Source organism: Lemur catta, chromosome 13 (genome assembly GCF_020740605.2).
Source record: "Lemur catta isolate mLemCat1 chromosome 13, mLemCat1.pri, whole genome shotgun sequence".
Taxonomy (NCBI): domain Eukaryota; kingdom Metazoa; phylum Chordata; class Mammalia; order Primates; family Lemuridae; genus Lemur; species Lemur catta.
This window is the reverse complement of record NC_059140.1, coordinates 23,993,896-24,008,146: the sequence shown is the minus strand read 5'-3', so window position 1 is coordinate 24,008,146 and position 14,251 is coordinate 23,993,896. Positions and strand designations below refer to the sequence as shown.

Genomic DNA, 14,251 nt, shown 5'->3' with positions numbered 1-14,251 from the left:
TCTCAGAAGATGTATCTTACGTGTGCAGCCACTTGTGGTCAGTTATTTCTAGATACTGTTAAATGAGAAAGATGGCAGAGCCAACTCAGAACAAAAATATTCTAACTTAGAACAAAACCAAGATGCTGCTTTGTCACCATCAATAAGCACGGTCTGTTCATGCTGGGTCATGTGTCACCACCGCCTGTGCCAATTTCATTAAGAAATACCACAGTATGCTAAATAAAATTAGCCTATAGGTAAAATATGAAAATATAAAAAATGTTCCTTCTTAATTGTTAGCTAAAAGATTAACTGTAGGAATTTATGGAGACAAAAGCAGAGTGGCAGCTGCCAAGGAGCTGGAGGATTAACTGCATATAGACATCAGGACATTTCTTGGGGTGATAGAAATGTTCTGACACCGGACTGCTGTAATGATTGCACAACTCTACAAATTTACCTGAATCACTGAAAATAAGGGGGGCATTTCTGGTATGTAAATTATACCTCAATAAAATTAGTGAAAAAAAAATCATCTCTATGTGCCCCAACAGTGGAACTCGTGACACATGACATCCACCAAGAACCCCTCTCAGGGAGTTAAGGAAGTCTCTTGAAAAATAGAGCTCTTGGCAGGGCGTGGAGACTCACGCCTGAAATCCTAACACTCTGGGAGGCCGAGGCAGGAGGATTGCTTGAGCTCAGGAGTCTGATACCAGCTTGAGCAAGAGTGAGACCCTGTCTCTACTAAAAATAGAAAAAATTAGTCAGGCGTTGTGGTGCATACCTATACTCCCAGCTACTAGGGAGGCTGAGGCAGGAGGATCACTTGAGCCCAGGAGTTTGGGGTTGCTGTGGGCTACGCTGACACCACAGCATTGTAGCCCAGGTGACAGAGTGACACTCCATCTCAAAAAAATAAAAAAATAAAAAACCAAAGCTCTTTCTCCCAATGTAGCTTCTGTAGAAAAAGTGAGAGTATCTTTATGGTTGACTCAAATTTTCCAAAGTATATTTTGCATAGGAATTAGTACACTAAAGGGAAACTTAAAAGAGAATATTACTGCAGGAAGTGTGGTTCTCTAAGGCACTCTTAAAGGCACTTTACCATTTTGGAAGGTTTTAATCAAATGCAAAAGTTAAAAGTAAAAATTCAAATAATGGGAAAGTGTACCCTACAGTGTTAGGAAATCTGGAACCTATTTTGGTGAAAGTTCTTTCCCAAATTTAATCCCATTGTGCTAAGGCAGTCAAGTGCATTGCTTCAATCTCACACATGTTTTGCAGTGAATGAAAACTCATGAAAAACAGAACATAATGTAACATCTTCTTGCCCCCAGACTAGGGGGGTAGATGGTGTTTGAATTAATTAATTATTATAATATTGTAGTTATAAGATCATCTGAGACTACATTGGATGGAGATTCAGCTCAATGAATATTTGTTTTGGAGAAAGTTTATAGGACAAGACTCAAACACAGGCTATATTTGAGAGCTGCAGAAGAACAAAGAGTCAAGACACCTCAAGTGAGGAGATCAGCAGATTGATGAGTGAGGGCTGGAAAGCAGGTATACAGAATTACAATGTCAAACAACAAAAAACTAAGAGTAAATGGGTAACATTGTCATGGCACCTAAAACACAGAAGTACTTCTATGAATGTGAGCTTGAGTTGCACTCATGATGGAAGTGCAACTCAAACAAACAGGAATTGAGTTAGGATTAAATACAGTATTGGTATTTAGCATAAGTATGCAAGGTAGAAGTTATACAAAATCTGAAGTGTAAGATTTGGATTATGGTACAAGACCCTGTACTGAAAATTACAGAAAAGAGGATATCAGCTTAGTTAAGCCCTCTCCAATTATTAATACAAGGAAGATTACATAACGAGTACTCTTTTAAGAAAACATATTCATAGATCTACACCCCAGATGAACGAACTTTTCAAAAAGCTAAGTGTGGTGAGTTGTTTATCAGTTTTTCCTTCTGAATTGACTTTGATAACACACCTGGTAGATACAAATGGGTCTTTCTTAATTCTGACAACCAGACTTTGGAGAAATAATTTCACACTTGGCCCCTGACTAAGGTGGCATCTCACCACTTAATCTGGTTTTTTATTCTCCTTTAGGTTGTCCATATCTACCTGAAGAATAATAGTTGTAAGATGAAGAACAATAAGACATTTTGCAGAAAACAGTGACTTCTGAGACTCTATCTTCATTTTTGAATCAGGGACAGTTATGGGAATGATACAAATCTGAAGTTCCTCTATAATGTTATCATACATTTAAGTATTAGAACCAAGAAAAAGATAATGAAGGTAGTACAACACAGGGACCAAGAGTGACAACTGGGGAAATTTGAAACTATATTAGAAAATGGAATTACAGGTCAAATGCTGTGGCTCAAGCCTGTATTTCCAGCACTTTGGGAGGCCCAAGCCGGAGGATCATTTGAGGCCAGGAGTTTGAGATTAGCCTGGGCAACATAGTGAACCACATCACTGCAAAAAAGTTTTAAAATTAGCCAAGTGTGATGGTGTACCCCTGTAGTCCTAGCTACTTGGGAGGATCATATGAATCCAGGAGTTTGAGGCTGCAGTGAGCTGTGATAGTGCCTGGGTGACAGAGCGAGACCCTGTCTCTAAAAATAAAGAAAATTTTAAAAACAAGTTTTTAAACTCACAGAAAGGAGTATTACATTACTTTTAAATTTCTGGAGTGAGATAACTATATTATGTTATGTAGGAGAACGTGCTTGTTCTTAGGAGGTATATACTTACAAATTTAAGGGTGAGTTTCAACTTAATGAAAATGTCTGCAACTTACGTTCAACCAATTCAGCAAAATATAGACAGATTATGTAAGAGAGGAAGCAAATGTTGCAAAATACTGTATTAGCATCTGGTGAATCCACGTGAAGGGTATTTGTGTGTTCAAAATACTATTCCTTTGAGTTTTCTGCGATATGAAGACTTTAAAATAAAAAATTGGGGACCTGAAGCTAGACAGCCTGGGCTTGAGTCCTGCCTGGCTCTACCAATTGGGGCAAGTTCCTGAACTTTCTCTATCTCAGGTTCCTAACTTGTAAATAAGGTCATATTATTATTATAATAAAGATGTCTATCTTGTAACATTGTTGGAATATAAAATGAGCCAGTATATGTAGTGCTTAGAACAGTGCTACATACAAAATAAGAGATCAGTAGACACTGCCTTTATTAATGACGCCATCGGCTAGCTCTCTTTATGCACAGCTGTATTTTTGTTTGTTGCATTTATCAGTACCCAACATTTTATCAAATATGCATTTCCTTATTTTCTGTCTTCTTATAAGAATTTATGCTCCAAGAGGGTAGGGACTTTATGTCTCTTGATGACTGCCATACCTTCAGAACATACAATGCCTAGGTAAAAGGCTCCCAATAAATATTTGTTAAATGTATCCATGAAGTCATAGCATATCTCCTTTTGTGACATGTCTGTTCTTATAAATTAGAAATGAAATTCATATAGATATAGAATTTATATAAAATATCACATTAAATGTTATTGTGAAAGAAATATATTCCTTTTTTTTTTTTTTTTTTTTTTGTTTTGTTTTTGTTTTTTTTTTTTTTTGAGACAGAGTGTCACTTTGTTGCCCGGGCTAGAGTGAGTGCCGTGGCATCAGCCTAGCTCACAGCAACCTCAAACTCCTGGGCTTAAGCGATCCTACTGCCTCAGCCTCCCTAGTAGCTGGGACTACAGGCATGAGCCACCATGCCCGGCTAATTTTTTTGTATATATATTTTTTAGTTGGCCAGATAATTTCTTTCTATTTTTAGTAGAGACGGGGTCTCACTCTTGCTCAGGCTGGTCTCGAACTCCTGACCTTGAGCGATCCACCCGCCTCGGCCTCCCAGAGCTAGGATTACAGGCGTGAGCCACCGCGCCCGGCCTAGAAATATATTCCTTATAAAAATTGGTCCCAAGATAAAACATCACATCTTAACATATAGAAAGCTTTGTTTTCTACATTTTAAAAAAGTTAGAATTTTAGACAAACTGATCAAATAATTCTATTTGAAACCTTGTATCTCAGTATAGAGTACTTCAGATTATTTTTAAACTTAGAAAAGTAGTAAACTATAGAAAAACTAAAGAAACCGAGGCTAGTTCCAGGGCAATACATGGAAACTGCTCACTGCACTCTGCAGCCAGGCCTCAGAGAACGTGCACGGTTATTTCCACTTACTGAAAGCCCCAAATGCAGCTTAAATCAAGGTGGACCTTGGCATTATCTGCCTTCCACCACCTCATCATTTTTAAAATTCTGAGAGGCTACTAAATTTTATTTTAATTTTGGCTACCACAGATTAAGTATAAGTTACAGCCAAGTTTCTATCATGGTTTTTAATAGGATTGTCTCCCAATTAACATTCCTTCACTGTCCATGGAGCAAGGTGTTTCTAAAGTAATTTTACTATCTGAGAATCTGTGGTGAGAAAAATCCCAAGGTCTGAAGCAAATAGAAAAATACTTTACTAGTAATTCTTGTTCTTTTAAGGTGTGTCACAATTTCACTATTAAACTTGTCCCGTGAGATCAGGAGCAGGGGATCAATTAGCTTCCTTTACATTAGATGATTAGCTGTCTCCTCTCCTCTTATCTTCTAGAATTTCATTGTAGAAAGACTCAGAAACTTAAATGGAATCAGAGATCAACTATTTTCAAGTAGAAGAAGGTGAAGGAATTGATGTAATTTAGGAAAATAAAATCCACACAGTTGCTGCAAAGCAGAGTGGATGAGTAAAGACTTGGCATGGACATGCCTTCAGAAACAAGAGTTGCTGGCAGCAACTGTCAGGCCTACAAATCTGTTTGCTCACAGTCAAAGCCCATCTATAAATTAAAGATTTCAGAGCTATTCCTGGAAAGGCAACAATGACAACAACATTTACAACAATAACAATGGTAAGGAATTGGTCACTGTGATTGCTATTTTTTTTTTAAAGAAATAAGCCACAATTCTCTGAAATGAAGAAATCAACCATTCAATACATATTTATTAAATGCTTACTTTTAAAAAGTATGAGACTGAGCTAGAACCTTACAATAGGGTTCCCATAATCAAGTCGCTTAGAATTAATTTGCAGAACTAGGCTGAACATGAAAATTCATTAGTGTTAAAATATACAGATGAACAGCACAGCACCTTTTCATCCTTTCCATGAAAGAGCGAAGAAATTCTAAGAAGTGGTCCAAAGGGAACCATTTCACAAATAGACAAGAGTTTAAGAATCAACATATTGGCATAAAAACTTAGCAAAACCTACAGAATGCTATTACCTGAATTTACTTTGCATCATTAAAATTACATGTTTGCCAATCAAGAATTATTATCACATTCTAACTGTATAATATACCATTACAAACACTTTCTTATAAAACTTCAAAGCACTTCATAATTATTTATCTTTCAGTTAATAATGAAAAACTATTATTGTCTTCACTTACAAGATGTTTCCTAAGAACAGAGCAGTAAAATAAATTGTACAGGATAGCTTACTCACTGGTAGAATCTGAACCCATGAATACCACCTGTAGTTCAGTGCTCTGCTAAGGGCAAATAAAAAAATATGGTTGTTTGGGATGAGACACAGGAGGAGAGTTAAAATGAGAATGTGAGACATTTTATTTTGGTTTCCACTATCATCAATATATATATTTTAAGTAGATCCATGTCCTCAATGTTCTCCTGGGTAGTGAACAAAAGTTAGTTAAACCAATAACCTCCGCTTAATTATCTGCAATGCTATAAATGTACATATATATGCTGATCTAACAAAGTAAAGATAATTAAATTTGATAAATTACCTCATTTAAGGCATTCCATAGCTCTTCATCTGTGTGCTCATTAAAGGGATCCAGGTTTTTCCTCATTGTTCCAGTAAACAAAACAGGTTCCTAAATGCCCAAAATAGTGAACGTCATTACTGTAGCATCTTTTCATTTTATTCCAATGCTAACTTTCAGAATAGAATTAAAATACAAAAAAAAAAAAAAATTCACAATAATCATCAGTTATAGGGTTGCAAATGCCTGTTTACAAATTAATTTTCCATTTTACAAAGTACGTTGGAAAATATCTTCCAGACCACTGAACACTAACAAAAGAAACAGTTGCAGTGTGCCATCTTAAGAAGAAAATGAGGAAGAAAAAGGAAGATCTGATTTGCACAAATGCTTTCCTGGTAATAGCTGCTTAAACAGGACATACAAGGACATAATTATTTGAGAAAGTTTCTACCAAGAGAGTTATAGAAATTGTGAATCCTGGTGATACTGGAAAATACCAAAAGCATGTTTAGTTGAAGTTTGTGCTTCAAAGCAAAATTGTTGAATATTTTCCAATTTGCACTGAAGAATAAATTAGGACATTTTCTCCATGAGTAAAACAGTTGTCTGGGATTGGGAATCTCTCCACACCTCAGAATGGGACATTCACAAAACGTTACTAACACAGACAAATGATAAATGTCTAAGGTGCTGGATACCCCAATTACCCTGATTTGATTAATTCACATTGTATGCCTGTATCAAAACATCACATGAAAAAAAAAAAGGAATTGGTTAAAAAATAGTATAACATATAGTTATTAAGTTAATGGTAACAAATTTTATGCAAAAAAAGAATGGGACATTCAGATCTTTGTCCAGAAGAGATATAAATGAATGGGGTCAGTGGCACCTGTATTCCTGACGGGATGGCCTCTGCTTCTGCATCAGTGAACCCCCACATTATCTTGTCTGTGCATCAGGGTAACACGCCTCACAGGATGTCATTATTAACTAAAAGAGCCGGGTAACCTGAAGCCCACCGAGAAGCACATCACAACAAAATCATTTTGATTCAAATAGCTGTTCCTATGCATCTGATCAAGGAGCCCACAATGGAATGGCTCTTGGCCTCCTTCTGGATTTCAAGAGAGAATCTTGTACAGAAGCTTATGCAGGATGTTTAAAAGTTTTATTAATTTCTCCAGCAACCCAGGCCACAAGGCTAAGAGCTTTTTCTTGCCCACCTGACTACTTTCAATGAAGGTGGCAGAACAATGGGATGCCCAGATGTGGGGAAGGAGAAGATGTGACAAAGATGCGACTTCCACAGGTACTGAAGAACCGCTCCAGGGAACTACCAGCCTCAGATCCTACCTGGCCTTGGGGCTGGACTGTTTCCCCACTTCTCAAAAGATTGAGGAGGAAGACTCCTCACTGCCCATAAAGAAGGATGACACTAATTATCTCAGCTTTAAGACTGGTGAAGGGAAAATGGACGTAGAAACAGTGTGACATCCAAAAATATATGTCCTTTTGCAAAATCCAAACATTAAAAAGATACCGAAATGGGCACTTTATTTGCACAAACATGATTAAGTGGCCCATATGCCCTAAAAGCATTGAAAAAAAATATTACTGGTCATACGATGTTTCCAAATGATTACTGAATTGAACTGAAAAATTACGAGAGCCACATTTGAGGTCTCCCATTATAACTACTGAATTTAGGATCAAAGACCAAACAACCGTCTAAGCAATGGTGGGAATTTCCGGGAAGGGGAATAACCATCATTCTACATACTTCACACTAAAAAAAAAAAAGAAAGAAAGAAAGAAAAAGAAAAAAAAAAACCTTACTCTTTGTAATTATCCACTTAAATAATCCAACTAGCTGGGTAATTTCTCCTCCTTCCATTGTCTATAGGAGGTTCACAAAAACAAGCGACCAGGTGAGGGAAGGCTGCCACCCATGGTTCTTTCTTTTTCTTTCTCTCTCTCTCTCTCATGCTCCTCCCCTCTACCGAGAGGGCAGTCTTTTCTATTCAGACGCCAAAACTGAGAGATTCTTTGAGTATGGATGTTTCAGGAGGTAAAGTGGATGAAAGTGGATAGGTTAAGGAGTCAGCTTTGAGCCCATCTGGAGCAGTGAGAGGTTGGTCTATTTACTAATGTTAATGACAGTTCCAAGCCAGGCATGGTGGCTCACGCCTGTAATCCTAGCACTTTGGGAGGCCGAAGCAGGAGGATCGCGTGAGGCCAGGTATTTGAGAACAGCCTGGCCAATGGCAAGACCGCATCTCTACAAAAAATAGGAAAATTAGCCAGGCATGGTGGCACATGCCTATAGTCCCAGCTATTTGGAAGGCTGCGGCAGGAGGATCACTTGAGCCCAGGAGTTTGAGATTGCAGTGACCTATGATGACACCACTGCACTCTAGTCTGGGCAACAAACAGTGAGATCTTGTCTCAAAAAAAAAAAAAAAGACAGGTCCATTTCCTGTCCACCATAGCTCACATCACCTGAACTTGATTTCCCTTCAGGTTCCACTCATAGAGCTAAATCACACCAGGTAACAGGTCCAGGTTTGACAGAGTATCCACCTGGGTTTTCACAGCACACTCCAGAGAGAAGATACCCAAGACAATCTCTGAAAAAATTCCTTTGCTGTTTAAAGCCTGATCTTTCTTCCTTTGTTAACCAATGAAAGGGTACATAGTATTGGCACATTTAAGAATAGCTGGGAATAGTGGTTTTGGTGGCTCAAAGCAACAGGCACAGGAACATATACTTTAAGTCCGATCCTCTATTCCATGATCCAGCTCTTGCATGTCACCTTCCTCACCTTGTTCCCATTAGGAAACTCCTAGAAATAGATGACTCTCTCCAAAGACTGGGAACTAAAGTGAGATTCTTCACGTGACCCCTGAGTTGCTCACTCAGAGCCCCCCCACAATGTCTGCGGTGGCTTAAGGCTGTGCTCTAAGCACTGACCTCAGACACTCTGCTCACTATCACCAAATCACTGCCGATCGCCATGAAAAGGCAAAATTTAAGTTTCAGCATTTCCGTCTGCCATAAGGGTCCCTAATTAAATCTATGCTGTCAATTTAAAGGGAAATATTAGGCAATTACTGGTGTTTATATAGCAGTATGAGACAGAAGAGTTTAGTAAATAAGAGTATTTTTCTTCGTTATGACATGCCAAATATATATTTCATAATGAGTAAAATTTCAATCAAAACTTGTTGAATGAGGAGAATGATTTAATAAAACATTAACTGATTGAAGCTATATTTTTCTTTAAAACCAGCAGGCAATTTGTTAACAATGTTTGTTTTAATATGCCAATGTGTTTTATGCCTGGTGTTCATTTTGGTTTCTACTCATTCTACTTTCATTCCCTTGCCAAATAAGAAACCATTATATTATCTTCAAAAGGCAGTAAAAGTGCTCATAGTAGACACATACTGCAAGAGCAGATAAGGGTCAAATTAATTATCATTTCTGATAGATATTATTATTTAATGCACCTACCTCCATGCAATGAAGTTAATAAACTAATCTTATAAATAAGTGTTGTAAAAATGTTTGTAGGCAGAACAATTCAGAGTAGAGATTTATCGTAGGACATACAACCTTCATGTAAACAGACACAAAATTTATTAGGCTAACTATATTTTTTCTGAAGGTACATATTTAAATCTCATTTAATAAGAGTTTTATTTTAACCTCCGGTTAGCTGGGATGATATAGTCAGGAAAACAAATGATCTTGTGGAATGTAATATATTAAATGGGTCTCTAGTATCAAATCTGGTTTTCGTCCAAAGTTCATACTTTCGTTTTTTATATCCTTGCTCCATATTCAATAGTAATTTTTTCCTGTGTTACTAACGTAACAGAAGTTCATATTAGGCATGTGACCCAGAAATGGCCACTCTGATTCAAAGTATTTAGTGTAGTGAATTGATAATCCCTCAATACAACTGCAAGACTGCAAACTCCAGTCTTCCTAGAGCTTTTGTATATACCACTGGAAGACAACAATCCTTATTATCTCAAGAAGAAACTCTACCCACTAACCTTCAGATACTTAAAACGACCTGGGACCAAAACAAAAACTCTTACGAATAGTTACAAACCGGCAAGATAAAGCACAACACTTCACTTTACTCCAATCTTTTTGGGTCCCAAACCAGAAAACTTCCATTCCCTAAAATACATATTCGACAGTAGCTACTACTGCTGTTTCCTGATGTCCTAAGGGCTGCATTTACCCTGAGGTCCTTTAATAAAGGCAGCTCATCTCCCTAGCTCAAGAATGAGGGATCACCTGAAGTCACTTTAAATCTTGGTTTCCTTCTTCTTCTTTTTTTTGTTTTAATCCTGTAGCCTACAGATAAACTGATCATCATCCATTCTCAGAAGAAAAGAACATTGTTTGCCAACAAAGGAAAAAGAATTTAAGTCATGTAAAGTCTTCTTTAGATACAAAAAGGTCACAGTTCCCTGGGCTTTAATGAAGATTTCAGTGTGCAGAAACAAAGGACCCATTGCATTAGGCCAGAATCCAATTGTATTTCTTTACTAGTAACAGCATACTACCTCTTTTTCTCTTTGAGTTTTGTTCTCAGAAAGAAAAAAAAAAAGGAAAGAAAATCAAGCAATAAAAAAGAAGTCTTAAAGAGACACAGCTCGGGTTAACCTTTTCAACCTATTGAAGTGAACTCAGGGAATAAAAACACCAAAACAGCAGAAGACTTTTAGCAGTGGGCTACTGAAAAAGTACCTCACTTTTGCTTTGATACCAAAAGAAATCTATTAAACATACAAAATGAATCTGTTTCATCATGACAAAGATTATAGCTGTGTTGATGTGTGCCCGCCCTTAGGGTGCTATCATGAATGTTGAATTTGCATGGAATTACTTCTCAGTTGAAAACATTTTCTTTGTGCCAATAGGATAAGGGCTATAGGTGTAAAATATCCATCCAAAAGTTTTGAAATTCAATTTTTCAGATCCTTGCAGATAAGCAAGCTATTCTCTGAACACAGTCTCGCCCTGGTGCTCTCTTTGGGGAGTGCATTTAACCAATCTGGGTGATGAGCACAAAAGAGGCATACATTTCAGCTACCTGTTCTGTTTTCACTATTTGCTTCTTCTTGAAATTTCAAACACAAATTGAAGAGTACATTCTTAAGGATACAGAATTTGTTTTTTAAAGTGATTCCAGCACTGGCCCATGACTGTGTATGTCACCATTCCTATGCCTTCCCAAGTCTGTGCTGCTACCACTTAACCCTGAATTCTGAATTGTTCATAGTGGGGTTAAGAGTGCGGGAGGACCCTGAACCATAAACTAAGGGGATGAGCCTGGGAGAGAGAGAGCAAAGAAGCTGCTCTGCCCAGGGAAGGAAAGATGCAGGCCTGACTCACCTAAACCCACCTGCTCAAAGAAACAGCACCTGCTGCCCCGTTTGCTCTATTTGCTCCAAACTTCCTAGGTTCCTTAAATCAGGGTGCTGAGAAGCACCCTGCTTCCCACTCATTCCAGGGAAGAGGGATGTATGCTTTCTGCACTGCAGATTAGGAACCTTCAGGCAACCTAAAGTGTGTGGAGTTCTCCTACCTCTGCAGCCAGCAAGACAATGTAAGACAAAGGGGTCTGAGCTCCCATAAGGTAAGGCTTGGACTATCTCCTCTTGAGGCTCGCTAGCCCATGAAACATAAGTGAATAGACTGTTTCTAAAATAATTTTCTTTTAGTGCTGAGTGTCCCTTGAAGTTTTTGGCAAAAAAGCATAACAAACAATTCAGTCTTTCAAAACTACCTATCTGTTCAATTGAGGAATAAAGTTCTGGGTCTTTTGACTTTGCTCTATATTTACGCTCTTCGGTTACAGTTTTTGGGAATCTTTTTTAAGTGGGGTGGACAGAAAAACAATGGGTAAAATATCTGACATCACAGTGCTCAACAAACATTTATTGAAAAAAAATAATATTTGTAGTCTGACAGTCCTGAGTTTTTATTCTACTACTTATTGGCTGTTTGCTTCAAGGTAAGTTATTATATAAATCTCCCCAAGCCTTCATTTCCTGCCTGGAAAATGGGGCTAAGACTACCCACCTTGCAAGGCTGCTGTGAGAATCACTAATATCAATCAGGCTCCTTGCGTGGGGCTGACAGCAGCAGGAGCCCAGCCAAGCAGGGAGAACAGTGAGGCACACACAGTGTTTTGCAAACTGCAGGTGCAACCAACGGATCATGAAATCAATTTTGTGCCTTGTGGCCATCATTTTGTTTTTTTATGAACTAGAATTGAATGGATATAATAGAAAATATTAGAGCACAGGAGCACAGGGTAATATTGTTTTGTGAAATTTTTGTTTCTGTGTGTGTGCCCACATGCGGCCACATGGAATCATATCACAACGTGGAGCTCTTATTGTAGTTGCTGGCAGTCCCTGGTAGAGTGTGTAGGAGCTCAGGATCTGGAGTTGGGAATTGCCCTGCATTCCATTTGAATCCTGGCTCTGCTGTTTACTTGTTAAGTGAGTGAAGCTCTCTGTGCCTCAGTTTTTAAATCTGTCAAATGAGGATGAGATAGAATTGCTGGAAAGATTAAGTGAGAGATGGGGGGAAATAAGCTAAAACAAGGTAAGGGTTCCAAATATGTCAGGAATTATTACTACTTGTGTAACTTCTTTGGGACTGCAACAAGCACTAGGGCAACATAAATGAGAGGGGCAGCCTCTGTCCTCGTGGAGAGGCAGAAAATAGCAAGGGACGTGGGCAGGGCTGAGAGTCAGTGTCAGCTGTCTGTGAGGGGAACTGCAAATGATTAGCTGGGTCCAGGGCAGTGGTCAGGCACATGGGACGGGAGCCAGAAAACATAAAGTAACAGTCTCACCTTTTGTTCCTTACAGGAAAAACATTAGATTTCTCTCTTAGGTTTCTCCCTATTGTATGCTTTCTTTTTTCTGCTTCATTATTTAAATTTATATAAACAATTTGGTATAAAGAAAATGATCAAGGATCACAAAAACATAAACGGAAATTAACGAGCAAAGTCTTCCCAAATGTGTTACCATTTTTACTTAAGTAGCAAGGATACCTGAAGGTCCACTACCCGAGTCCTTGGTAATAAATAGTTACTATTTATTGAGCAGTCCTAAGAACCAGGTATAGGACAGACCACAATTTCCATCCAGTTAAATCTTCACAACAAATCTGTGAGGTAGCAATTACTAGATCTGGCTCAAGGATGAGGAAACTGGAGCTCTGGAGGCTAAGTCACTTCATCAAAGTCACCCAGTCACATCAGGCAGCACCAGTATAAAAATGTGGGTCACACTGACACTCAGGACATGCTCTGACAGAATCTATCCCAGGCTGTCTCCCCAGTGATTTCCTGGGACCCTTTATATTCTGCAGTCTCTCTAGACTATGTTTCTTTTATCAAACAACATTGTGCCTTGGAGACAAAGAAACATAAAGTTCAAAAAATAAAGGTTCTGTGTTTACAATGCTTGGTGATCCTAATCTACATGGACACAAAGCTTAGCACTGTTTTGTAAGCACACTCTCTGGAGTATATACACAGAGCATTTGCTCAAAAGTAGGGTGGAAACTTATGGAACAAAACCAAAACCTGGTGATGTCAAGGTATGCTTAGTCTTTGCTCAGATGTGCTTCCAAAACATTACTGGAAGAGCCAAGAATCATCTAACGTTACTTCTTTATTTAGAGTTCCTTTATGTACACAAGCACACAACCATTTCTTATTAAGAAGCATTAAAAGTAAATGCAAGGCACGATTCTAGATCCTTTCATCCAAGGATATGAAAGTACTTTATGCCCATTATCTCTGCAAAGTAAATCTCATTTGGCCCATTTCTGAAATGGGTACAACTTGGGAATTTAAATTCTCATTACCTACTATAACCACTAAGTCAAGCTTCTAATAGCCAGAGGGATTGTGTGCTGAAAATTTCTTCCCATTTTTCCTGAAAGGGACATCCCTATTTTTAATTGTTAAAACATGGTGGTAAAATACACACAACATAAAATTTACCACCACAACCATTTTAACGTATACAGTTCACTGGTGTTAAGGACATTCACATTGTTTTCCAGTCATTACCACCATCCATTCACAGGAATTTTTCCATCTTAAAAAACTGAAACCCTATACCCATTAAACCAGTGGTCCCCAACCTTTCTGGCACCACGGACGGGAAGACAATTTTCCATGGACCTGGGAGGGTGGGAGATGGTATGGGGATAATTCAAGCGCATTCATTTATTGTGCAGTCAAACCTCTCTGCTAATGACAATCTGTATTTGCAGGAACTCCCCAGCATTCGCATCACTGCCTCAGCTCCACCTCAGATCATCAGGCGTTAGATTCTCATGAGGAGCTGCAACCTGGATCCCTCGT

General features: G+C 38.3%; 1 protein-coding gene across 1 annotated transcript in view; it reads right to left on the bottom strand.

Moving 5' to 3' along the window:
• ABCC4 (ATP binding cassette subfamily C member 4) overlaps positions 1-14,251 on the bottom strand; it is a 79,245-nt gene that overhangs the window by 21,917 nt on the left and 43,077 nt on the right. The window contains exon 8 of the mRNA XM_045566935.1: positions 5,847-5,936. Coding sequence (XP_045422891.1) covers positions 5,847-5,936 — 90 coding nt within the window. The remainder of the gene's footprint in view (positions 1-5,846; positions 5,937-14,251) is intronic.